General features: G+C 51.4%; 1 protein-coding gene across 3 annotated transcripts in view; it reads left to right on the plus strand.

Annotated features, from left to right (window-relative positions):
- Nucleotides 1-15,146, plus strand: part of ASXL2 (ASXL transcriptional regulator 2) — a 136,270-nt gene extending 121,124 nt beyond the window's left edge. For all 3 annotated transcript variants that reach the window (XM_084829557.1, XM_084829558.1, XM_084829559.1), the window contains 4 exons: nt 477-573; nt 688-793; nt 2,767-3,427; nt 4,383-15,146. In XM_084829557.1, the coding sequence (XP_084685683.1) occupies nt 477-573; nt 688-793; nt 2,767-3,427; nt 4,383-6,650 (3,132 nt within the window). In that variant the 3' untranslated portion in view covers nt 6,651-15,146. The remainder of the gene's footprint in view (nt 1-476; nt 574-687; nt 794-2,766; nt 3,428-4,382) is intronic.
- Nucleotides 15,147-27,389: the final 12,243 nt, after the last annotated feature.

Here is a 27,389-nt window from a genome sequence, read left to right on the forward strand (position 1 = left end):
CTTCCCCTGCTGTGCCATAGGCTGTGGGAGAGGGGTGCCAAGAAGCCACAAGGGGCGAGTGGGGCTGGGGAGGCGTGCCAGCTCAACCGCCCCCCAGATGTGTCCATCTGTCCATCCCCATACAGTTTTTATAGGGTCTCCAGGCACACAGAGAGAATGGCCCTGCCCTCAGGGATGGGATGGGGGCTTTATTCCCTGCATGTAGCCTGTGTGACATTCTGACTGCAAAACGCAGTGCTCCCCTCCCCGCTTTCAAAAAAGAAGCCCCTGCATTTATGACCCAGTTCTTTTCTCCTTCCCAAAGTCTCTGCATACATGAGCAGTCCCAAGCTGGTGGATCATTTGGGGGTGGGGTGGGGTGGGGTGGGGGAAGAATCCTTTCCTTTCTCACTCTTTTTCCTCCTGGCACCAAGACTGCTCCATTGCGATCCTTGCCTCCGCCTCCTCTTCTCCTTCTCCATCCCCACCCCTCTTAGACCGGGATGGATGGCTTGATGAAGCTTAGCAGTTCTGCCCTCAACAACGAGTTCTTCACTTCTGCTGCCCAAGGATGGAAGGAGCGCCTGTCAGAAGGTGAGGCCATTCTGAAAGAGCCGGGCCTCTGGGTTTTTGTGGGAGGTTGCAAAGGTATCGGACAGGGTTTATTCTCATTGCCAAGAGACTCTCTTCTTGAACTCTGTGTGGCAGGAGAGTTCACTCCAGAGATGCAGCTGAGACTTCGGCAGGAGCAAGATAAGGAGAAGAAAGTGGAACTGTGGAAGGAACAATTCTTTGAAAGCTACTATGGTCAAAGGTGAGGACTCTTGTCTGCAATCAATGGGGAGAAGTGTGGGGCTGGCTGGCCCACTCTCTGACTGGCTCCCCTGGGGCCCTCTCCTGTTCCCTTCACTTGCTGCCCACTGGAGCACCCAGCCCCAGCTGCCATGTTGTTGCATTACAGTACAGGTGTAGTTTCATTGTCTTACTTGACACCCAGTGTTTCCCCTAAGAGTTCAAAGAGCTTTGCATACATGTTTACAGCAATCCTTACAAAAACTTTGTAAGGCTGGCCAGTGTTGTGACTGAAGGGCTGAGGTTTGCTTAAGGGTGACCGATGGCTGAGAAGAGATTACAGGTGGAGACTTCCCAGCTCACGGTTCACTCTATTAGCCAAGGGCTCTGCTATGCTCGTGAGGAGACGTGGCTGCCAGGACTGGAGCTCCTGCAGCTGCCATGGGCAACAGAGGAAGGGGTAAAGCAGCCCTGAGGAAGCGGCTTCCGCTCCCTTGATGAGGCCAGGTCTGTGCCGCCTCCCTCAAGACCTTTCACGTGTCAGAAAGGAGCAGCAATAGAAGACGGGCCCATCTCTGTCCCTTCTTCCTCACTATGGGCAAAAGGGTCCCTCCCTGGGGATTTATTTGATATTTATGTATTTGAAGTATTCATATGCCTACCCCCCTCCTGACAGGGCAACACAACATTTCATTGACCCAGGATTGCCACTATATTCACTGACCTTGTTGGTCTGTAACGACAACCCAGAGTACAAGTTGTTGCCCCACCCAGAGTTTACCCTGATCGTCTGCCAAATGATCACACAAAGCACAGGTTGCTTTTTCAATTCCTGGGTTGTTTGATTCCCTCCTCTTTCACCCACTCCTTCCCTGTATCCCAAAGGCCTTTGTGGCACTGTAGTACTGGCAGATTGAGCGTCTGTATTATTTTTTTTTTACCATGCTTTCCCACCACCTCTGTAGCCTGGTGAAACAACCCATGAACAAACCATGGTTCTAGGTTCACATGTAATGACAATCTATCTTTAAAATAACATAAGAGTTCACAACTCAACAACAAACCATGGGTTCTCTTCCTGGGTTGTTTGTGGTTAACAATCCATGGTTAACCCATAGTTCCACGTTCGCAGTAACAACCCAGGATTCAACAACCCATACTCAACCCATACTCTGGTCACCCTCATGTTGTCTGCTGCACCAGCTGCATATCTTCTCTGTACCTTAAGCCAAAGTCACTGCACACACAGATGGTGGGAGGGGAGCTGGATGTGTGTGCTTTGTATTAGGAACTGGATTCCTCCTTGTTAGTTGCTGTGTGTTCATATAAATAGCAAGATAGCAATTTACATACATGCACACAAACACACACACACACACACACACACACGATGCTTCTAGACAAGGCTTTTCTTGCACCATTGTACTGCCTCAATCCATGGAATTTTACAGGGTGTCCAGACAACATCATCTTCCACTCATAACCCTCCTGTGTTTTCCCACTGCAGCTTCTGTCTTTTTTTTCTTACTGCAGAAAATGTGCTAAGGAGAAAAAGGTGGGATTTCTGCACAGTGCCTTTGAATTCATAGTGCTAGCAAACTCTGTCTGGACACATGCCCACACGCACGCACGCACACACACCCACCATTCTAAAATGGCTTTGGGGCACAACGAATATGTTTTTCCTATTAATTTTGAGATGCTGTAAAGTGCTCCAAATGCCCATGGTGGAAGATTCTACTCCCCCCGCTTCCCTGCAAATGAATAAGTTAGAAGGTTGTTCTCTCCTTCCACCCAGCTGGTAGTCTGATGGAGCCTCCAAGACCTGGACCCTGGCTTGGTGATGCATTTTTGAGAGTCAGGGTCTCCAGCAGACCCCACTGTGAATGGCCCTCACTCTGTGTTCAAGCCATGGAGAAGCTGGTTGGGGCTGGGGGAGGGCGTGGCCTGTGTCTTACTGGTGTCTCTCCTTTCTCCGCCTGCCTCTCCTTCTAGTTCTGGGCTTAGCCCTGAAGAGTCCAAGCAGCTGGTGTCCCATCCCCTTGCTGCTCAGAGTCTGGCAAAGGCTGGGAATCCAGCAGCAGCAGCTCAGGTACAGAAATGCACACCAGTCTCTTCAGGGGCACCTGGCACAGAAGAGGCTGCTCCTCTCGTGGGTCCAGAGGCACAGGATCATCTGGCACTGCCAGCAGCCAGCCAAGGAGAGGAGAACAAGCAGCCCCAAGCCCCCAGGCCAGCAGAAGGTGCAGAGTCCTCTGGCAGAAGCTGTGCCCCCTCCAGATCCAGCAGCCGGAGCCCCCCTCAGCCGCTCGAGGGGGCCCAGCAGCCTGCACAAGCAGAGCCGACGGGGGAGATGCCACAGCTGGCTGGCCTGGAGGCCCTGGGGAATGGAAGCGCAAGTGAGCCAAAGACTCCAGCCGCTGCTAGTGCTGAGCCGAGGCCCAGAGAAGAGTCTCAGGAGGCCCCTGCTGCTGGCACAGAGCAGATGGACACTGGCGTTCGGGCTGTCAAGAGGAAAGCGGAGACTCCTGAAGCGGCCATGACCACACCGGAGAAGCGGCCCCACTTTGCAGAGAAGTGCTCCTCCAGGCCGCCTTTTCAGGGCCCTGTGCAGCCCTTTCCCATCCCACCAGTGCCAAAGGTCCCTCCGCTCAGGGTAAAGGAGCTCATTGCATCAAGTCGCTTGCGTCTGGGTGCCAGGGCCTCAAGCAGGCGGACAGGCTCCCCATCCCCATCCCACCATTGGTCCGTGTTGCTCTCGCTCTTTGCGATGAGAGATGCCCGGTGTGGAGGAAGTGCAGAGGGAGACATTTTTCTCCCTCCCTCATAGCACCAGGACCCAAAGCGGCCACCACGCTTTAAAAGGGAGTTCAACAAATTCATGGTGGAGAAGGGTGTCAGTGGCTACTAGTCCTGATGGCTCTGGGCTACCTCCAATACCAGAGGCAGGATGCCAGTGTACCCCAGTTGCTGGGGAACATGGACAGTAAGGTGCTGTTGCACTCGTGTCCTACTTGTGGGTTTTCCATGGGCAACTGGTTGGCCACTGTGTGAGCAGAATGCTGGAGTAGCTGGACCCTTGGTCTGATCCAGCTGGGCTCTTCTGAAAAGACATTCCTCAGAGCAGGCTGATGGCTGGCTGGATCTTGCCAGGCGGGCCCAGGAGGGCAGGGCAAGTTCAGGCTGGGCCCGTTCTCAGGCCTGGCCCGTTCATGGGCCAAGTGCAGGGCATTGCTTCTTGAGGCCCACGCTTCTCCCCTGTTGGCTTGGTTTCTCATGGGTGAAGGCCAAGGCCCTGGAGAGCTCTTGGCCATTGTGGCTGCTGGCATGGGGCTGGAGAGACCCATGGCCTGACTTGTTGCCTGTCACCTCCTTCTACCCCAGAGGGAGTAACACAGCACCCTTTCCAGCAGCCTTCAGTGCCCAGATCCCTGGCAGAGCTCACTGGCCCAATGCTTGCTTGCCCCTTAGGAGGGGGATCCTCTCCTCGTGGAGCGGGTGGGGCCCCTGCAGGCCCAGAGGCCCTTTTGCCAAGGAGGCAGCGACAAGGGCAGGGGCCGGTGGTTCTTTTCTTCCTGCTGGCTAATGTGTGCTTTCCCCCACTCCTCCAGATCCCCGTCTCCAGGATCCATGGATCTCCAGCACCATCTTCTGCCAGCCAGGTCTCTCCCAGGCCTGGCTTCCCAGTCACCGTCACCAGTCCCAGGAGGACAGGGGCCAGGACTTTGGCCGACGTCAAGGCCAGGGCTCAGATGGCCAGGGCCCAGCGGGCAGCCGCCGCCGCCGCTGCTGCCCCCTCCGCTGCTGCTACTGCTGCGCCCGTTGTGGGCGTCATCCCGGGCCCGGGCCCAGGAGGGGGGGGAGGAGCGGAGCGGAGCAGCCCAGCCCCCGGGAGGCCTCATGGAGCTGCACTGGACCTGGCAGGCCCTGCAAGTGGAGCAAAGCCGCAGTGGCCATTGCTCTCCTGCCCGGGCACCGGCCCCCCGGCGGAGCCCCCGGCCCCAGTTCCAGCAGCCCCCAGCAGTGCTGCAAGAGCACAGCTACAGCCGGCTCCCCCAGAACTGCCCAGAACTGCCAGCAGCCACAGCCATGGGGCGGAGACCCCATCAGCCCCCCAGCCAGCCCTAGGGAGCTCCAGCCGCCCCAGCCCCTCAGCTGGCCAGTGTGGGACGGGCCCGTTGGCCTCTGGCGCTGGCCTGGGTCCTGCCCAAGCCCCTCCTCCGCCCAGCCAGGCCTCGAGCGTGGCCGGCGGCACAGAGCCCAGGACAGCCGGCCGGAGTACCCCTGTGGCTGCCCCTGCTGCCGGCACCGGTGCTCCCGGGAGCCATGGGCCCTCGTGGCCTCCGGGGCCCCAGGCCTCAGTGGCGCCCCTCCCGGGGCCCCCTCCCCCTGGTTCTCCGGGCGGCACTGTGGCCACGGCTGCTTCCGCCCCAGGCACTCCGCCAGCAGCCCACAGCCGGAAAGCCCCCTCCGGCTGCTCAGGCACAAGCGGGAGCGCCCCGCCCCTCAGGGCCAGCGCCAGCATTCCTGCCAACAACCCCCTGGTGGCTCAGCTGCTGCGAGGCAAAGAGGTGCCCATGGAGCGGATCCTACCCAGGCCGCTGGCCAGAGGCGAGGGGAAGCCCGTCCTGCTGCTGCCCGGGCAGGAAGGCCGAGAGGCCGCTGCCAGGCCCGCCCCTGCCAGGGCAGCCGGTGAGGGGCGGCCTCTCTTGGCTGCCTTCCCGCCGGGGGACGTGGGCGTCAGCCAGGCTGGGCTGCCCCACGGCCCTCCCCCAGGGCCCTCCTTCCCCGGGCAGGACCTGTGGAGCCCTCATGCCCAGCCGTGCCCCAGCCAGGAGGCCTCGGGCCCGGGGGGCCGGGACCACCTGCTCCAGCACTTCCTGCAGAGGGCGCCTGCGCAGACCCTGCCCCTGGCCCCCCCGCCCTGCCTGCCGGCCCTGCCCCCAGGCCTCCCGCTCGAGAGCAGCTCCGCTGGCCGGAGCTTTGTGCTGGGGCTCCTGGGGAGACGGACGCCCAGGCCTGCCATGTCTGGCCACTACCTCCTGAACGTTGCCACCTATGGGCGCTGTCCCGAGAGCCTCCGGAGGAGCTTCGCCCGGCCCTTGGGGAGCCGCCTGTGCCTGGGGGGGCAACCTGGGGAGTCTGTGGGCCAGGAGCAGGCAGCTGGCGGCGGCGGCGGCAGGGAAGAGGCAGGAGGCTCCGATGGCACCAAAGATAAGGAGGCGCATCTCACCCTCAAGGAGGAAGCGGCGGCTCCAGCGTGGGGCGCAGGCGAGCCGGCAGCCCCGAGCCAGGAGGAGTGGGGCCGCCACCCCTTTGCAGCGGGCCAGGGCCATGCCGCCAGCGCTGCGGCTGGGGACTCCATTCAGGCAGCCCAGGAGCAAGCGGCCCAGGCGGTGAGGGGGGGCGGGGGACCTCGCGGCAGCACGGAGCTCCCCCCCGCCGGCACGCCAGCAGAGCCCCCCCCTGCCCGGCCCCTGCGGCTCTCCCCCTCACGCCCTCCGTGGCGGTTTGGGAGTCCCGCTGCTGCACAGCTGGCTGGGCCGGGCTACAGCGGCACCATCAATGTCTCCACGTCTCCGGGCCTGCACCAAGAGGCGCTTCTGACAGGGCTGGTGGACCCTGGCCGCATGGGAGAGGTGGTGTCCTTCTCTGTGACGGTGACGGCCATCCCCGTGGGCCCTCCAGCGAGCGTGGGCAGCCGTGGGCGCCCCCTCCGTGGCCAGGCCTTCCCGGAGGACAGCGGCCTGGCTGAGCTGCCCCCCAGGTGCTACTGCCGCCTGAAAGCCATGATCGTGTGCAAGGGCTGTGGGGCCTTCTGCCACGACGACTGCATCGGCCCCTCCAAGCTCTGTGTGTCCTGCCTTGTCGTGCGGTAGCAGGTTCTACAGGGGGGCAGGAGGAGCATGCTGCTGAATTGGGAGCCTCCGCCCCTCCCCTCGAGAGCGAAGAAAGCACCTTGGACGGCCAGGCGGACCTCCCGAGGACCAGTGTTTGCACTTACGGAATCATGTAAATATGTTTCATTGTTTTGTCTTAAGAGTTATTTTTTTCCGGTCTCCTGAGATCAGTCTGCTGAGTTGAACTCCATGTTCATTTAGCCTCCTGTCCCACCCTAGCTGAGCTTGGGCCCAGGCAGCCCCTCAACTCGCAGCCCATGCCTGTGTCCTCGTGGGCCCTGCCAGGCCCTGCGGAGCCTCTCCGATGGGCTGGCCAGTCTCTGCCCTCCTCCTCTCTTTTCCAATCCAGGGCCCCAGAGTGTGGTGGCAATTGGGCCCAGTGCTGGCTCCGTGCTTCCTTGTGGGACTGTGCGCGCACAGGCACGGTGCCACGATGGAACGTGGCAACCGGGACTTGGATGGCAGCCAGGACGTGGGCGGCAGCCGCCATCAGTGGGCATGCGGCTGCCTCACAGCTGGCCTTTGGTGGCATTGGTGCATTCTGTTGGGAAGAAGAGTGGCCAAGGAAGTCCCATCCCCAGGGCGTGCAGGATAGCACAGCTGAGTCTGCTCCGAAGTCTGGAATTGTTTTCAAGTAACTCCCTGGGGCTAAATTGGGCAGTGGCGGCAGCAGTTGGGCCCTGAGATTGCTTCATCCCACCATTCCCTCACAAGAAGGTGGGGCAGCCCCCTTTCCCTTTGGATTAGGCCAACAATGCAGCAGAGACCCGTCTCTTTTAATCCCAGTCTCCCCACTCCCATCATCCCCAGCAGAAAGTGGCCATATTCAAGCTGTGAGACAGGGCTGGGAAAACCCTTCACCTTCCTGGGCCCCAAATCATACTTCGGGGCTAGCAAGCCAGCCCTTGGGGCTGTCCCAGGCTAGGAATGAGGCCTCGATCTGCTGGCAGATCTCTGGGTGATTTGCAGTGTATCCGTGAGGATTTCTGACTCCCCTCCCTTTCAAATTACACCATTAAGAAAGCTTGGGGTAATCAGGAGTGGATTTTTGTGTAGAAGGACTGTGAGCTCTGTTCAGTCCTGGTCCTCAAAACAAGTTCCTGGGCTTGGAATATTTAATTCTACCTTCATGTCTTTCGCACCAGGCTCCAGCTGGTGGATCTTGGGGCTCCAGTAAAAAACAACAGCAGGTAGATCCTGCAGGCCTGCCCCGGCCCCTCTGCCTCTTGGTTGACTGAGGGATATTCCACGCCATAGAGGATCGTCAGGGCTGTTCCCACAGTTCTCCTGTGTGTTCCACAATTGAGCACCGTCAGCGTTTTTGCGTATGGAAGGCAGAGTTGGCCAGTCTTTGAAATCACAGCATAAAAAACATCAAGTTTCTGAACGTAGTTTTGCTTTCATGAATATATGAAGCTGCTTTGTTCTGCCTCCACCTGGCCCAGTACCATCTGTCCTGACTGGCTCTGGCGCTCCGAAGCTCAGGCAGGAAGATCCCTGTCCCTTCATCCAGGATCCCTGGAGCCTTTAACTGGAGATGCTGCCTGGGGTGGAGCTGGGGACTCCTGCAGGCAAAGCAGGGGCTCCACACTGAGCGGACATCCCGCTCCTTCCGGCCCTTAAGGCTGCAAAGACATATTTACGGGTGCAGGGCGGGGGGGTCAGATCTCAAAGGCCTGGGCAGAGGAACCAAAAGTTCCTCCTTCCCCCTGTCCATGGCGAGCGGGAGCAGACCAGATTATGGATGTCTCACACATCTGTATAATTTACGCCAGCTCCAAATTCCACTTCCTTGGGGCAGATTTATAAGGGCAGGGGGTTTGTGCAGAGCACCCACCGCCCCGTGCTTGGTGCGTCTGCTGCAAACGGGTGTCACAAGCATGCACAGCACTTTGGGCCGTGCCCACCTGGTCATGTGCTGCTTTTTGATGAGGAAGCACCACAGTTCGACAGCAAGAGTAGCAGCAAGTCAGGGTTGAGCAAAGGTCCATTTCCAGAGGCTCCGGAGGACGGGGCGGGCAGAGGGAGACCGTCCCTCGTGTGAACAGGAAGAGATGGCCGAGACGCAGCCTGCCCTCCCCAAGCCACGAGGGCGTCCCGCCTCCTCTTTGCCTCCTCCAGCATGGAAGAGCACCAGAGCCCTCTTGCTCGCCAAGCAAAGGACTCCCCAGCGTGGGCTCCGGAATGCGGGTCAGTGGCGTCCGCCGGGGAACTTGCCCCAGGACACGTGCAGAAACGGAGAGGTACTTGGAGGAGGACCAAGTCACTGGTAGCTTATGTCCGCTGGGGGGGGGGGGAGACAGGCCTGTGCACCGTTCCCACGCTCGCCATCAGAACAGCGGGCTGCAAGGGCCGCAGCAAGAGTTGGGCCCTTCCCCACCTTATGGTGTGCAGTCTTGGGCCGGCACCTGGTTCCAACAGCAGCTGTCCAGATACTTCTGGGAGGCCCCCAAGCAGGGCATGGCAGGGCTCCTGCCAGCCAGCAACTGTGCTTCTCACTGCCCCGATCCCGGAGGGCCCCGGAGCCGTCCTGGCTAATAGGCTAATCTGCTTTGGGAGGCATCCGAGCCGTGCCATCCCCTTGCCTTGGGCTAGTGAATTCTGGCGGTCAGCGACGGGTTCTTTTGCCTCTCCGGAGTCTGCCGTCACTGTTGTTGTTTCTATTTCTTCTTTATGCAGCACCATCTGTGCACATTGTGCCTTACAGGGCTGCAGACGCAGACGCAGAGTGGTCACAAGCTCCCACAAGGAGCTTCTAGTTAAATACAGACAGTAAGGGGGACACAGAGGGAAGAATGCAGGCAATGCAGGCACGTGTACACGAAGGGGGTTTTACCACTGGGAACGAAGAGTAAGGCTGTAAACTAAAAGTGGTGCCGAGTCCAAGTCCTAAGAGAGGGGGACAAACTTTCCTCGACCCGCTTCCTCCCTGCCATTCATAATTGTGGAGATCTTTGCCATCCCACCCCCCATCATTCTCCCCTCTTCTTAACAAAAAAGCCTAAAGCATACTCACCGTTCTTCAGAGGAGAGGTTCTTTGGCCCCCTGATAGCTGGATCTGCCCTTTTCTGCCCTGTTTCCAAACATCCTTCTTAAGATAGGGGAACCAGAACTCCAAACAGGGCTCCAGATGGGCCACACACACCACAGAGTCCTCTAACGGCATGACAACCTTGCCATCCCTCTTCAGCCCCTTTCCCAGAGTGCCGTTTCCCTTTATCACAGCTGCCACATGCCGAGCTGACAGCTTCACTGAGCTGCCCACCACAGCGCCAGGATTGCTTTCCTGTCTGATCAGATCCCATCAGTGTATATGGGACGTTAGGATTTCTTTGCCCCAGGTCCTGTCTGAGCTCTTTGCAGTTCACTTTGGTTTTTTTCACTGTTCTGAATACTTTGGTGTCCTCTGAAAACTTGACCACTTCACTGCTTGGTTATGGATGCTCTCCAAGAACTCCAGAAGGTTGGTGAGACAGAACATGCCTCTGCAGAAGCCATGCTGATTCTTCCTCCAAAAGTCATTATTACACTTAATAATTCTAGCTTTAATAATTGACCTGGGGGGAAATGTTAGACCAAGAAGTGTGTAATTTCCTTGCTCCCCTTGGGGTCCGTTAAAAAAGAAATCGATGCTAGGTTGGCTCCCTTCCCATCCTCCAGTAAGGAGGATGATTTTAATGATAAGTTGCTTTGCCCCTAAATTGTTATTATTTCAGACTATTGGTTGCGGGGAGTGCAATAATACTTCCCTAGCACCAGATAACTTTGGGGGCACATTCCTTGCCTTCCACCCCCCTCCCCAGAGCACACAGTCAGTTGTGACTGTTTCCAGTGTAATCCAATATGCAGCTTCCTAGTTTCCTTTCGGCTCCTTCTCACAGAATCATCCTGGACAAATTAGGTGTACAACAACCCATTTAGACAGATCCTTCCATGGTAGATGTGTTCGTGATGAGATTATTTCCAAATGTCATCACAGGCGCCAGAAATACTGCACCTGAATCAGTCACCCCGTTGCACTTCTGCCCCCACCAAACAGCACATCTTGATCTTCTGAGACCACTCTCTTCTCCATCTCCCATGGTTCCATCACGTCAAAAATGGAACTCTAAAAGGTGGGGCTGTGCAATGGCAGGGGAGCGTGTTGGTTCACAGTGAGTTCTGTGAGACCCAGGTGAGAAAGGCCCAAGGGTGGCCCTCGCCCCAAGAAACTGGAATTGCAGCCTTGCCCCCTCCCTAACCCCCTCGTGCCTCAAGTTCTCCCCCTTTACTTTTATTCTCCCCACCCACCCACCCACCCACCCAGTGAGCGGCTGCTGTTCACCAATATAGGGAAGGACAAATTGCTTCTCTGGGGGCCACAGTGGCGGTAAAGGCCGGCAGGGGGCACTCCAAGCGCCTTCAACAGGAGCCCCCTACACCTAGAGCACAGGGAATATTGCACACTTACACCCCTGGGGTCTCCTGTCACAACTTTTCTGGGCACCCAGAGGAGCAATCTGCAGAAACAGGCAAAAGTGCACGTTTGGGGTTATGAAACCCAGAGTGAGGAGCACGTGGCGCATAGCTTAGAGGGTAGCAGGCAGGCAGGCACGGTGTCAGGTGGGGGGGGCAGGTGACGGCGAGCCCCACAACAGGTGCCTCGGGCCTCATAATGTGGGGATGCTGTCTGCAGGGAGAGGCAAGTAGGACCCTCTGGCACTATGGGAAGCTTAGAGCCACAACGCGTCCCTCCGGATTTCCAGAGGATTGTGAATGTGCCAGAGCCAAATGTCAACTACCTCTTCCCAGGGTTAGCCCCACCATGAGTAACCATGGAAAGCAGCTTTTGGTCAAGGGTTGCTGCTCTCCACCCTGGCTTAGCTGCGCAAGAGAACATGCAACTAGTAGCACAGATAGCAGTCCCGCCCGCATTGCCCAGTTTAGCAAATCCTCACCCATTGTATCAGTCTAACAACGCATGGATGCAGCCAGTTGTCCTGCCTGGGCCTCTTCACAGTCCCAGGCCTGCGGAAGCCAAGGGATGTTCCGGTGGTAGAGGAGCGCTCCCACCACACGCCCCAGACTCTCCAGCCACCAGAGTCTGGCTAAAGCTGCTGCTTCCACTGTCCCCTCATGCCTGCGCTCGCTGCAGGAATTGTGGAATGGCTTGACCTGCCCGCCGTGCGCTCTTGGCTTGCTCAGTTGAGCCGAGACACTCTGCATGCCCAGCTGGGCCCGGGGCATGTCCACGCTGGAGGGAGAAAACCCCAGTGGTGTCCCCTGAATGGACCTGTGCTGCAGTCCACCCGGACAGTGCCTGTTATATGTGTTGGACGACACCTCCCATTGTCCCCAGCCAGTACGGGAGTCACAGTCCAACACATCTGGAGGGGCACCAGGTTAGGGAAGGCTGCGCCAGGACGTTCTCCTGTGCAGTCCTCACAGAAAGCTGCCAGTGGACTGGCTGGACAGAGCTCTGCCTGCCTGCCTCCTGCTCTGCCAGCCACAATCCCCTCCTGCAACAGCTGCCTCTCATTCTTTCGCCTTATAACACCAAGCCAGGTAGGCTGTTTTAAATGCCCTGGCAACAAGCAGAAACCTCAGACAGCTTTCAACGACTCCGGGATTGCTTAGCAGATGTTAATATTTAACACCAATGGGGTTTTTAAAAAGTGAACTTCAGAAGAGGTTGTGCATGAGAATTCAGGTGAAAGGCCAAACAAAAAGCCCAGCTGGGCAGCCTCAAAGCAAGGCTGTGCTTCAGTGTGCTTTCGGGGGAGGCACCTGGTGAGGAGCAGGCCCTGCTTGCATCAGCTGGAGGCATGACACTCGGCTCAGCTGGGAACCTGGCTAACAAGTGGCAACGCTAAAATGGGTCCTCTCCCCAGCTCACGGAGTTCTAGCCTTGATGCTTGCAAGCCCAGCAGGCTATGAACTCTTTGGGGTGGCCAGCTGAAATGTGCTGCGGATGGTTGTGACTCAGCATTGCCTGCTGTCATTTTCACCATAATTTAGATTGTGAGCCATCTCAGGACAGGGAAGATGACATTACTGTTACTCGTGCTAAGATCCTGGGTTTGCTTGGGCTGTCATGCAGAATAAAAACAGTCACGCCAGTCTAAATCTCTGGGCAAGCAATTGTGATCATGGGCTCCTTGCTCACTTCAGTAGAGGAAGCCCATCTGCATGCACAGTGGAATGAATGTAAGTCCTCCAGCTCCCTCCATTGATGTCAGGGGTTCTGTGTATGCAGTAGGCCTCTCATACTTGGAAGGACATTCCAGCTTCCTTCTTGTTAAGAGCTGTCGCTTCTTCCAGAAAGTTGCAGTAGCCTAGAGCAAAGTTTGGACAGCACAGTTCTCAAATGCCTTTTTTATTTCTGATGTTCTGATCTGGCAGCCTTTGATTATGGATGCATCCAGTTCTGCAACCTACGGAAGCCATTAGAAGTGCTGGGGTGGGGCGGTGACTCTTAGGGGTGCGAACCACAGAGCTGCTTTCCACATTCCCTCGGTAGACCATTTCCCCACAATATTGCTTCAACCAAGCACAGCCACCGATGTTTGGGAGTGCTTTCATTTGAGCCTGTTGGAGCTGGGATTGCTTGCAAAAGAAGCAAAATTGAGGAACCTGGACTGTGTTCATGTGGTGAGTTGCCACATTCTGGCTTGAGCTCTTTTGCACTCTGCAAAATTACGGCTCAAAAGCACATCACCCGGCTGGCGCTGGTGGCACATGTGGCGGCAGCAGCGAAATGGCCACTAGGGTTGAAATCGTTTTTGGACACCGGTTTTGAAGCTGGAGTTGCAGGGGAGGGGAGGGGAGAGGAGAGGAGAGGAGAGGAAGAAACGGTGTCCCGGTTTACCATCTGCCAAGGTAGGGGGCACAGCGGCTTCCTGTTAGGGTGGCTGGAGAGAGGAACCGTTAAGCTGGCTTTCCTATACTGTTTACGGGGTATCCCGCAGGGCTGAAATCACACGTAGCCATTTAGGAAACCAGGAGATCGTGGCAGGGAGAGTCCCCCACCCCCGCATTCCTTTTGTTTTTTACCCCCAATGCAATACATTTGATATGACTGAAAATCAGTTTAAGAGCTTATAAGTAATATATTTTAAGTAATATATATTTTAGTACCTCTGTTACAAAAAACAAAAGATTTGTGAAATAGATAAACAAGGTATTTGTGTGTGTGCGTGTGGTGTGTGTGCGTGCAATGTTGAATCTGGTTTTTCCTGTCAGGGGAACTGAAAGCACCCATATTGCAATAAAGATGATAGTTTGAAGAAAAAAGTTTAAAAATCCAATATGGTTTACCGGGGGCTCTTCATTTTTATAGGCCAAGAGGCATGTAAAGATACTTTAGAGTGTACTAAACTTTCATCTGTTGTTGCCTTTTAAAGAGACTTAAATTGGAATTGAGAATATGTATAGAGAAGTCAGGTTGACACCATTTAAAAAGTCATATTTTTTCACAAATAATATAGAAAAATATTTTACTTAAGAGTTTTAAGTATTTGAAAATAAATATAGGTATGTAAATATACTGTATGCACTTCATATATTCTTTTATTTTACATTTTATTGTAAACAAATGGATATTAAAATTCTTTGAACTGGTTTGATTGTAGACTCCAACTTCTGTAAAGTTAATGGTGAATTCTGAAGGGAATTTCGAAAGGAGTTGCATCCACGGTTCTTTATCTTATGTTCCCTTTTCTCATGTCCCTGTTCACACCTGGTCCAGCAGATGGTGGGAGCTTAGAGCATTGTTTTAGGGTCGTGATGGCCCTGTGGGGGAGGTTAGCCTGAAGGAGAATGGCCTGGCCGAAGATGTCCCAACACACGTTCTAGTTGAGTAGGGGTGTGAGCAAGGGTTTCCCACGTCAAGCCCAACACTTTGGCAGCCATTTGTATCACACACAGTGAGTTGGGTGCTGTGCAATACAACATGTGGAGGACATGTTTACCATCATGGTGAGGCAGGGGAGGAGGGGAGAGACTAAGGACTCTCAGCAAACACTGGATGTGGTCTGAGGCAAACTCTGGGGATAATAAAATTTCTGGCAAAGTGGGTTTTGAAAAAGCAAGGAGTTTGCTGGTGCAGGGATAGGAGGCAGAATGGCAAAAGGCACAGGCTTGGAAGTCAAAGGAGGAGATGAGGTGGGAAGCTTCAGACGAACTAGAACCTTGATGAGAATGTAGATGGTGGCTGGAAGCCAGGTCAGAGATTTAACCTGAGTGGGGTGAGGAGGAAGAAAGATGTTTTTGCAGAGTGATCCTGGAGGGGCTTAATCCAGTTAAGGTCTCCTGTGGTAAAATGCAACTGTCCAGTCAACTTAAGCCTGGTTCTTCCAGATGTCTCCCCTAATCCCAGAAACTTTAGCTTTGCCTACTCGGGGATTCCAAGAACTTGCCCCAGCAGAACATTCGCCGGGTCCTTCCTATGCACTGTGTCTCTCCAGCCCTTGTGCAACTGCATCTGCCAGATTTGATGGGGAAACAGTTTTCTCTTTGGGTTTTTTTTTTTTAAAAAAACAGTCTCCATGCAGAGGCAGTGGACCCAGAGGTTAAAGGAGTATGCTTGGAAGATGAACATCATTTGAAAGGGTGAGAAATGCATTTAAAAGCTTTTCTCTCCAGGAGCACTCACATTTAAGCTGCTAAATTTAAAGGACAACTGGGAGGCCTTGATCCTGATAGAAGCACCACTAATGGGTGGTGGACCACTTTGGGTGTCATCCCAAATTGAAGTGGCCCTCATGAAATGGTCTTGGATAACTTTTGACATATCATGAGATCTGTCTCATCAATGCCACTGCCCGGAAGATGTTCTGAGGCAGTCTGTCCCAGGACAAAGTGCTCAGGAAAACCACTTCAAACAGAATTTGGGGAAAAGCCAACTGATATGGCTTCTCTGTGTCAAAAAATGGCTGCAAATTGGCCAGCCATCTGTTTGCAAATGCAGATTATGTTAATGTCCACATGGAAATAAGTTTAGGTGTGGTTGTATGAGTTAAAGGGGCAGAGCATGGAATAGACCTGTCCCTTGGGGCACAATCCACCAAGATGTTATCCTGCGCAAGGCCCGCTGAACTGGAAAGGAGCTGTGCAAGGCCACAGTGGCGCTGTTCCTTTCAGATCTCCCTGGTGGATTGTGCCCCCTTTCTGACTAGAAGGGGGATGGTGCCATTTGGATGTTGTACCTCAGGTACCAGCATGCCTTGGTTCTCAATGTGATGTATGGGCAGTAGCCAATGAAGTTCTCCTGCTGATGGCACTGGTTCTGTTAGCAGACTGGGGGGGGGGGATTCCCCCGTACCCTGCAGTCCTCAGAATCTGCTCTGGAGGACTGGGTAACCCCGCAATGGGTGGGGGAAGTCATGTCACGAGAACAGGCTTCTGCTCGCCTGTACTGGATTCCACTCATAAGCCCTTGTGAGATGTAATGTATCTTACGACTGAGGCTCCGCTCCTCCACCCCAATTGCAGGGAATCAGGCTTTAGATGGAGCCAGTGTGAAATATAAGGGGCCGCGGTGGCTTAGTGGTTAAGATGCTGAACTGCAGACCGGAAGGTCGGCAGGTCAGCAGTTCGAGACCCGAGTGCTGCGTGACGGAGTGAGCTCCCGTCTTCAGTCCCAGCTCCTGCCAACCTAGCAGTTCGAAAGCAAGACATTGCAAGTAGATGAATAGGTACCACTTCGGCGGGAAAGGTAACAGCGTTCCGTGCACCTCGGTGTTCAGTCCTGCCGGCCACATGACCACGGAAGCGTCTTCGGACAGCGCTGGCTCTTCGGCTTAGAAACGGGGATGAGCACCGCACCCTAGAGTCGGACACGACTGGCTGGGGACACCTTTACCTTTTTACCTTTAGTGTGAAATATACAGAGCACAAATAGTGAAACGCACACATGGTGTGCTGTGGAGGCAGACATTTTTGAAACCACCCAAACTAAATGCTCCTCTTTGTTGCACTTGGGAATTGCAGTGTTGGGGTGGATGCTTGGGCAGAATTCCTACAGGAAGCTTTTGCCAAGATATAACTGGATTTACGCTATGAAGCTTTGCCTGAAAGCATCTCCCAGTGCTGTTTACAGAACATAGCTGAGAGCTGATTGGAACCATATTCTAGACCCCCATATTGCACTGGCCCTCCCCACTCCCCTCCTGTGGTATGATGCAGACCAGCAGCAGTAATGGGGCCCAGACAGGAGCAGGAAGGGACAGGGGGAAAGCCTTTGGGCCACAGGAGCAGGAGAGTGGCCAGTCTTCATTTTTCCCTTCATGAGTGACTGCAGTGATGCCTATGCCCAGCCCTGCGCCCTTGAGAGAAAAGGCAGGCCATACCTCTTACGAATCAGGCAAAAGCCCACCAGTCTCTCGGACAGCTACCTGGCTCTGGCTTTAATGCTGGTGCTTCCTTGGGTGGGGCTGCCCTTAGTAATGCTTCTGCTTCCAGTTGTCCCATTAAGCCGAGCCCAGCCAGAAAAAAGACATCAGCCAACTGTGCTGCTGAGAGCCTCTTTGTGTATTTCCTGCTGATCCTTGCCCAGTCCTGATTGATTGGCCAAGTTGCCTGTGGGATTCCTGGAGATCGCTTACTTCGAGTGTTGTCTTATCACCCCGCTGACCTGCTGCTTCTGCTTATAGCTCCCAAATTGACTGTTTTCCTGCTTCTCATTAAGCCCTTGTGATAGATCAAAATTCCTGTCTTCCTTCCGCTGCTAATGGCACTTCCCTGTCCTCTTTAGAGGTTAAGTCTCAATTAGTTCATTTCCTAGTCTCATTTCCTTCCTCCTCCCTTTTTTTCTCTCATGCTCCCCTCTCATGCTCCCCTCCCTTCTCCACTTTGTCATCTGGGCTGGCAACTGTAAAGCACTGAACATGGCCAGTCACACAAAGAGGCCCTAAAGTCGGAGTGACAAACAAGTCTTCCATCCCACCTGCCTCACTCTTGAGTAACTAGTCAGAACATTGGCATTACTTCCAAACGACCTAGAAAGGTGAAATTTGGCACCTAGAAAAATCTGGATGAAAAGGGCCACAGTGATGCTTATAATTTTCTTAATTTGAAATTGTGGCCTGTTCAGAGTTAGATTTTCAGCATGTGAAAGCCATATGCTGAACTGTATTTCCCCCACCCCACCACCTCCACCCCAAAACTTCTGCCCTACAGAGAATCTTTGACTCTTCTAGCTTATCAGGCAAACAATATAATCAGTTTCCCTTTGGCTGAGAACGTGAGCACAGCTTCTCCATCTGCTGACAGGGACATTAACACTGCATCCTTCTCTGTGGGGAATTGTTAGAAAGTGAGCTGGGCCCTCTTATGGGAAACAGCAGGGCTCCCGTTGTGGCTGGGACTGCATACTCTGCGGTGTACTTGTTCAAATGGTGAATCCAGCCCTGCCATGCTTTTATCTTACAGATACAGTAACAGACACATTAAAAAGATGTAATTAAAACAATATTAAAATGCTCCAGCACAGAAACATGCTTTCAACAGATAATGGAAAATATTTCAAGTGCAAATCCTCTGAGACAGGATGCCGCTGGGGGGCTCTTGTCCCACTGGATGCTGATTAATTTCTCCTCTGTCAAGCAGCCACTTGCAAAGTGCCCAGACAAAGGCCCGCAGGTAGGTTCGAGAGGTCTCCCCTGCCAGATGCTGCTCGCTACCCAAGCTGTCATCTTTTTAAAGTACCAGTAGCGTGTAAGGCACTGTGCATAAGACAATAAGATGCAGTCCCTGTCCAGAGAAATTGCTCATCAACTGGTAGGTTACAGTAGAGGCACCACCACCAACTGGGTGGTTTAATGGGCTTGTTTCTTTTAAGAGGAGAAAGAGAGAAAAGGGGGGGGGGAAAGGAGCATGCATGCATAAAATAAAACTTGGGTCCTTCTAGTAGGTAGGGATGGAAAAACAGGAAGCAGCCTTATACCATCTCAGATCATTGATCTATCTGTACTGAATGGCAGTGGCTCTGCAGGGTTTTCAGCCAGGGCTCTTTGCCAGACAAGCTGGAGATGCCCTGGAGATTCTAGGGACTGAATCTGGAACCTTCTGCATGCCACTGAGCTACAGCTCCACTCCTAAAAATCAGGTAAGATTCCAGTCCTCATGTTTCTAAATAAAGTCCTGATTTCACTAAGAACATCAGGAGCTGTATTATATGGAGTCAGACTGTTGTCCCTTCTAGTGTAGTACTGTCTGCATTACCAGTTCTGAATAGGGTTGCACTCCCTGCAGATAGCGGTGAAAAAAGATGAAGTTCTCAACCTTATTGACAAACTCAACGCAAATAAATCACCGGGCCAAGATGGTATCCATCTCAAGAGTTCTCAAAGAACTCAAATATGAAATTGCTGATGTTCTACCCAAAATATGCAACATGTCCCTAAGATCAGCCTCCGTACCAGAGGACTGGAAGATGGCCAATGCAACACCAATTTTCAAAAAGGGATCCAGGAAATTACAGGCCCATTAGCTTAACATCTGTTCCGGGTAAATTGGTTGAAGCCTTTATTAAATGCCAAATTCAAGGTGTTGGTTTTGACCTTTAAAACCCTATATGGTTCCGGCCCAGCCTATCTTAAGGAGCGCCTCCAGCAGCACCAGACAGGCCGCTTAACAAGATCAGCCTCAGATGGCCTTCTCTCTGTCCCATCAGCCAGGACAGCTAGCCTGGTGAGGACAAGGGAGAGGGCCTTTTCTGTGGTGGCCCCCACTCTGTGGAACTCCCTCCCTAGGGAACTCCGTCATGCCCCCTCTTTAATGAGCTTCCATTGTGCATTAAAAACATGGTTGTTCAGGCAGGCATTTGGGGTGGGTTAGGGTATTTTAGAAAACATTTTTATTGTAGAATTTTATTGTTTTAAACTGTTTTATTGTATGTTGTACATCGCCCAGAGTGGCTGGGTGACCAACCAGATGGGCGATTAATAAATTTAATAATAAATAAATAAATAGTAAGCATATAGAAGGACAAGCTCTGCTGAAAAAGCATCAACATGGCTTTCGCAAAAGTCAGTCCTGTCTCATTAACCTTTAAGAGTTATTTGAGAGTGTCAATAAACATGTAGACAGGGGTGATCCGGTAGACATTGTTTACTTGGACTTCCAAAAGGCTTTTGACAAAGTCCCTCACCAAACACTCCTGAGCAAACTTAGCAGTCATGGAATAAGAGGACAAGTCCTCTTATGGATCGGTAAAGAACAGAAAGCAAAGAGTAGGAATCAATGGTAAATTCTCCCAGTGGAGGGAAGTAAATAGTGCAGTCCCACAGAGATCTGTATTGGGTCCAATGCTTTTCAACCTGTTCATAAAGGATCTGGAATTAGGGTGAAGTGATGCACGTTGGGGCAAAAAAATCCCAACTTCAGGTATAGCCTGATGGGATCTGAGCTAGTGGTGACTGACCAGGCAAGAGATCTTGGGGCTGTGGAGGAGAGCTCAATGAAGATGTCAGCCCAGTGTGCAGCAGCTGTAAAAAAGGCAAACTCCATGTTAGGCATAATTAGAAAAGGAATTGAGAATAAAACTGCCAATATTATATTGCCCCTATATAAATCTATGGTGCAGCCACACTTGGAACGCTGTGTACAGTTCTGGTCACCACCTAAAAAAAAGATATTGTAGAGCTGGAAAAAGTGCAGAAAAGGGCAATTAAAATGGTCAAGGGGTTGGAGCACCTCCCCTATGAGAAAAGGTTAGAACAGGTGGGATTGTTTAGCTTGGAAAAAAGGAGGGTAAGGGGAGACAGGATAGCGGTGTTAAAAATTATGCCTGGTGTGGAGAAAGTGGATAGGGAGTAATTTTTCTCCCTCTCTCAAACACTAGAACCCAATGGGGTCATCCTATGAAGCTGATTGGCGGGAGATTCAGGACAAATAAAAGCAAGTACTTCTTCACACAGTGCATAGTTAAACTATGGAACTTGCTACCACAAGATGTAGTGATGGCCACCATTTTGGATGGCTTTAAAAGAGGGTTAAATTCCTGGAGGAAAAGGCTATCAATGGCTACTAGTCCTGATGGCTGTGTGCTACCTCCAGTACCAGAGGCCGCTAGCCTATTTACACCAGTTGCTGGTGAACGTGGGTGGGAGGGTGCCATTGAACTCATGTCCTGCTCGTGGATTTCCCCTGGGCAGCTGGCTGGCCACTGTGTGAACAGAATGCTGGACTAGATGGACCCTGGGTCTGATCCAGCAGGACCCTTCTTATGATCTTATGAACAGGTTTGCAGGCTGAAGGTGGGCCTAGATCCAGCACAGTCATTGGAGGCCCCACTGGAGATGCTGTGACTAGGAGTGCCTACTGCAAGCTTAGGCTAGTATGTCAATTTTATCTGTTCCAGAACGGGGATAGCCTGGCCACTGTGATCCACGCACTGGTAACCTCGAGACTGGGCTACTATAATGCTGTCTATCTGGGGCTGCCCTTACAGCTGCTTCAGAAGCAGCAGCTACTGCAGAATGCAGTGGTGAGATTGCTGACCGGGGTACCTGGCCTGCACACTGTACGCCTGTGCTAAGGGTCTGCGCTGGCTGCCAGCCTGCTATGGATCTTGCTTCCAACTATTGACATTAGTATACAAAGCCCTGTACAACTGGGGAGGAGGGACCCTCAGGGTTGCGTCCCCCTGTACCAAGCTTCCAGGCCAGTTCGGGAGGTCCTGTTGTCCGTGCTGTGGCCTATGGCGTTCTGTTTGGTGGCATCGTGGAGACAGGCCTTCTCTGCAGTGGCTCCCACCCTGTGGAATGGGAATTGTTTACTAAAATTGGTTTTAGCTGTTTAAATTGTTTAAAATTTTATATTTTAATTTTTTTACTGTGTTTTTATCATAATGTTTTTTGTAATGCCGTTGTATTTTTTTGTGAATTGTTGTAAACTACCCAGAGAGCTTCAGCTATGGGGCAGTATAGAAATTCATCACCACCATCATCCCCCCCTCTATGGAACAGCAGGCTTCAATGCTGGCATATTTTAGGCCTTTATTAAAATCACATTTTTTACTTTGGCTTTTCTGCAGCCACAACCTGTCTTTGAATCAGACTCTAATATGGTACTATTTACTGTATTGTACTTTTGTTTCTGCTTTGGGAATTTTGCAAATGAGAAGCAGTACAGAAATATGTCTAATCGTACATATATACGTACACAGACTGGCAGCACTCCTCCTGCGTTTCATCAGGCAGGGCATTGAACATGGCACGTTGGCATGCAAAGGAAGTGCTCAACTGACCCATAGCCCTTCCCCAAGTGGCTCCTGGGTATGTTTTTTGTTCAGACAAGACCAGGATGTGCTAGAGACCACCACCACCACCTCCTCTCCCCTCCCCAAAAGAGCCCCTGCATCTTGGTGCTCAACCTGGGTCTGCACTGTACCACAGAACCAGCTGAGCCAGGCAGCCCCCCCTCCCCTTAATGAGCGGCATCAAGGAAGCTATTAGAGAAAAAAAAGGCTTCCTTCAGAAAATTGAAGTCTTGCTCAAATGAAGAGAGCAAAAGGGAGCACAAACTTGCACAAAGGTGATGCAAGCAGACAATAAAAGATGCCAAAAGCATTTTGAAGAGCATATCGCCAACAATATCAAGGACAGCAATAAAGAATTCTTTAAATATATCAGAAGCAGAAAACTAGCTAGGGAGGCAGTTGGACCACTGGATGACAATGGAGTTAAAGGAGTACTGAAGGAGGACAAGGAGACTGCAGAGAAGCTGAATGAATTCTTTTCATCCATCTTCACTGCAGAAGATATAGGACAGATACCTGTGCCTGAACTGATGTTTTCAGGAAGGGAGTCTGAGGAACTGAGGCAAATAGTGGTGACAAAAGATGAAGTTCTCAACCTTATTGATAAATTGAAAGCAAATAAATCACCAGGCCCAGATCATATCCATCCTAGAGTTCTCAACTCAAATATGAAATTGCTGATCTTCTACTCAAAATATGCAACATGTCCCTAAGATGAGCCTCTATACCAGAGGACTGGAAGATGGCCAACGCAACACCACTTTTAAAAAAGGGATCCAGGAAATTACAGGCTGGTCAGCTTAATGTCTGTTCCAGGTAAATTGCTTGAAAGCATTATTAAAGATAAAATTAGTAGCATGAAAAAGAATCAACATAGCTTCCACAAAGGTAAGTCGTATCTTACTAACCTTTTAGAATTTTTTGAGCGGATCAATAAACATATAGACAGGGATGATCCGGTAGACCTTGTTTACTTGGACTTTCAAAAGGCTTTTGACAAAGGGTGTTTCTACATTAAGCAAAACCCACCCAGCAAACCCCCACATCCTTTCCGGAGCTTCCTGCTTTCTGTTTCTTTGTGGGATTAGGAAGGGCTGCTTTAAATTGCAGCTATGTGGTTTGAACTGAGGGAGTGCCTTCCTCCCCCCCACCCGGCATGTGTGCAAAGGGGGGTGCAGTCTTGTTTTCGTAGCTGAACTTCTGCTGTACTGTTTTCTCGCAGTCCCCAGGAAACCTCTGACTTACTTCTGAGTAGACATAAAATGTAAGATTGTGCTTTAAGTCTGCAACCCTTGGCATACATCTGTAGGAGTAAGCTGCATTGAACTCAATGGGACTTACTTCTGCATAGGCGTAAGATCACTCCAGCAAAGGAGATTGTTACCTTGTCATGGTGCTGGAGCTTGAGCTCCTCCGTGACGCCATGAGCTAAACTGTGAAGGGACACCCAAGACGGGAAGGTCATGGCAGAGAGGTCAGACTAAATACGATCCCTGGGGAAGGAAACGGCAACCCACACCAGTATTCTTGCCATGAAAACTAAATGGATCAGTACAACCAGAGATATGTCGGAATACCATCGGAAGATGATCAAAATGCTACTGGGGAGGAACAGCGGATAAGTTCAACTAGCCCCAGATGTGATGACACAGCTAGCTCAAAGCCGAACGGATGGCTAGCAGCCGACGGTGCTGGTGGTGAACGACGAATCCAATGTTGTAAAGATCAATACACCATAGGAACCTGGAATGTAAGATCTATGAGCCAGGGCAAATTGGATGTGGTTATTGGGGAGATGTCAAGATTAAATGTTAACATTTTGGGTGTCAGTGAACTGAAATGGACTGGAATGGGCCACTTCACATCAAAGGACCACCAGATCTACTACTGTGGACAAGAGGACCACAGAAGAAATGGAGTAGCCTTCATAATTAATAATAAAGTGGCTAAAGCAGTGCTTGGATACAATCCAAAAAACAACAGAATGATCTCAATTCGAACTCAGGGTAAGCCATTTAACATCATAGTGTTCCAAATATATGCCCCAACCACAGATGCTGAAGAAGCAGAAGTAGATCAGTTCTATGAGGATCTGCAGCACCTACTGGATAATACGCCAAAAAGAGATATTCTTTTCATTACAGGAGACTGGAATGCTAAGGCGGATAGTCAAATGACACCTGGAATTACAGGCAAGCATGGCCTTGGAATTGCAGGCAACCTAAGAGACGACTTTATACATGGTCTTCACCAGACGGTCAACACCGAAATCAGATTGACTACATCCTTTGTAGCCAAAGGTGGCGGACATCTATACAGTCAGTAAAAACAAGACCTGGAGCTGATTGTAGTTCGGATCACGAACTTCTTATTGCACAATTTAGAATGAGACTAAAGAGAATAGGGAAGACCCACAGATCAGTTAGATATGAGCTCACTAATATTCCTAATGAACATGCAATGAAGGTGAAGAATAGATTTAAGGGACTAGATTTAGTAGAGAGGGTCCTGGAAGAACTATGGACAGAAGTTTGCAACATTGTTTAGGAGGCAGCAACAAAAAAGTCCCAAAGAAAAAGAAAACCAAGAAGGCAAGATGGCTGTCTGCTGAGACACTGGAAGCAGCCCAAGAAAGGAGGAAAGCAAAAGGCAACAGTGATAGGGGGAGATATGCCCAATTAAATGCAAAATTCCAGGGGTTAGCCAGAAAAGATAAGGAATTATTTTTAAACAGGCAATTCACAAAAGCAGAAGAAGTTAACAGATTAGGAAGGACAGGAGACCTCTTCCAGAAAATTAGAAACATCGGAGGTAAATTCCAGGCAAGAATGGGTATGATCAAAAACAAAGATGGCAAGGACCGAACAGAAGCAGAAGAGAGCAAGAAAAGGTGGCAAGAATATATGGAAGATCTGTATAGGAAGGATAATAATATCAGGGATAGAGTTGACAGTGTGGTCAGTGAGTTAGAGCCAGACATCCTGAAGAGTGAGGTTGAATGGGCCTTAAGAAGCATTGCTAATAACATGGCAGCAGGAGATGACAGTATCCCAGCTGAACTGTCTTGCAAGATGATGCTGTCAAGGTGATGCATGCCATATGCCAGCAAATTTGGAAAACACAAGAATGGCCACCAGATTGGAAAAAATCCACTTATATCCCCATACCTAAAAAGGGAAACACTAAAGAATGTTCAAACTATCGAACAGTGGCACTTATTTCACATGCCAGTAAGGTAATGCTCAAGATCTTGCAAGGTAGACTCCAGCAATTCATGGAACGAGAATTGCCAGGTGTACAAGCTGGGTTTAGAAAAGGCAGATGAACCAGAGACCAAATTGCCAGTATCTGCTGGATGATGGAGAAAGCCAGGGAGTTTCAGAAAAACATCTATTTCTGTTTTATTGACTATTCTAAAGCCTTTGACTGTGTGGATCATAACACATTGTGGCAAGTTCTTGGTGGTATGGGGATACCAAGTCATCTTGTCTGCCTCCTGTAGAATCTGTATAATGACCAAGTAGCAACGGTAAGAACAGACCACGGAACAACGGACTGGTTTAAGACTGGGAAAGGAGTACGGCAGGGTTGTATACTTTCACCCTACCGATTCAACCTGTATGCAGAACACATCATGCGATGTGCTGGGCTTGATGAATCCAAGGTTGGAGTTAAAATCGCTGGAAGAAACATCAAGCTCAGATATGCAGATGATACCACTCTGATGGCTGAAAGCGAGGAGGAGCTGAGGAACCTGATGACGAAGGTGAAAGAAGGAAGTGCAAAAGCTGGGTTGCACTTAAACCTCAAAAAAACCAAGATTATGGCAACCAGCTGGATTGATAACTGGCAAATGGAGGGAGAAAACGTGGAGGCAGTGACAGACATTGTATTTCATAGAATCATAGAATAGCAGGGCTGGAAGGGGCCTACAAGGCCATCGAGTCCAACCCCCTGCTCAATGCAGGAATCCAAGTCAGAGCATCCCTGACAGATGGCTGTCCAGCCTCGTCTTGAATGCCTCCAGTATGGGAGAGCCCACCACCTCCCTAGGTCATTGGTTCCATTGTCATATTGCTCTAACAGTCAGGAAGATTTTCCTGATGTTCAGCCAGAATCTGGCTTCCTGTAACTTGAGCCCATTATTCCGTGTCCTGCACTCTGGGATGATCAAGAAGAGATCCTGGCCTTCCTCTCTGGGACCACCTTTCAAGTACTTGAAGAGTGCTGTCCTATCTCCCCTCAGTCTTCTCTTCTCAAGGCTAAACATGCCCAGTTCTTTCAGTCTCTCTTCATAGGGCTTTGTTTCCAGTCCCCTGATCATCTTTGTTGCCCTCCTCTGAACCCTCCCGTTTGTCTGCATCCTTCTTAAAGTGTGGTGCCTACTAAGCGGTGGCTTAGTGGTTAAGACGCTGAACTGCATACAAATTTATGGTGCGACCACACTTGGAACGCTGTGTACAGTTCTGGTTACCTCACCACACCTAAAAAACGATATTGTAGAGCTGGAAAAAGTGTAGAATAGGGCAACTAAAATGACCAAGGGGTTAGAGCATCTCCCCTGTGAGAGAAGGTTACAACAGCTCGGATTGTTTAGCTTGGAAAAAAGGAGGGTAAGGGGAGACATGATAGACGTGTTAAAAATTATGCATGGTGTAGAGATTGTGGATAGGGATTTTCTCCCTCTTTCAAAATACTAGAACCCGGGGTCATTCTGTGAAGCTGATTGGCAGGAAATTCAGGACTGATCAAAGGAAGTACTTCTTCACACAGCACATAGTCAAACTATGGAATTTGCTACCACAGGATGTAGCGATGGCCACCAATTTGGATGGCTTTAAACGAGGATTGGACAAATTCCTGGAGGAAAAAGTTATCAATGGCTACTAGTCCTGATGGCTATGTGCTACCTCCAGTACCAGAGGCAGTGAGCCTATGTTCGCCAGTTGCTGGGGAATATGGGAGGGAGGGTGCTGTTGCGCTCATGCCCTGCTCGTGGGTTCCTGGTTGACAGCTGGCGGGCCCCTGTGTGAACAGAATGCTGGACTAGATGGACCCTGGGTCTGATCCAGCAGGGCTCTTCTTAAATTCTTATGTTCTTATAGAGTCAGACCCTTGGTCCATCTAACCCAGTGCTGTTGACACTGATTGGCAGCAATGGCTCTCCAGGGCTTCAGGCAGAAGATTTTCTAACCCTACCTGGAGATGCCAAGGATCAAACCTGGGAACTTCTACATGCAAAGCGTGTGCTCTACCATTTAGCTGCAGTCCTGCCCTTAGCTCTTTTTATAGGGCTAAAATAATCATCATTAATGTTTGCCTGAGCATTAATTGTGAAAACAATAACTGTTCTGAATCCTAATATCAGCTTTCCTTAGCCTCTTGACCTCCAGATCTGTTGGAGTACAACCCCTGTCATCCCCACACAGTATGGCCATGTGGGTGGGAATAATGGAAGCATATGCTGGTCAAGGCA

Source organism: Heloderma suspectum, chromosome 1 (assembly GCF_057233095.1).
Source record: "Heloderma suspectum isolate Gila_16-S chromosome 1, 16-S_ref, whole genome shotgun sequence".
NCBI lineage: Eukaryota > Metazoa > Chordata > Lepidosauria > Squamata > Helodermatidae > Heloderma > Heloderma suspectum.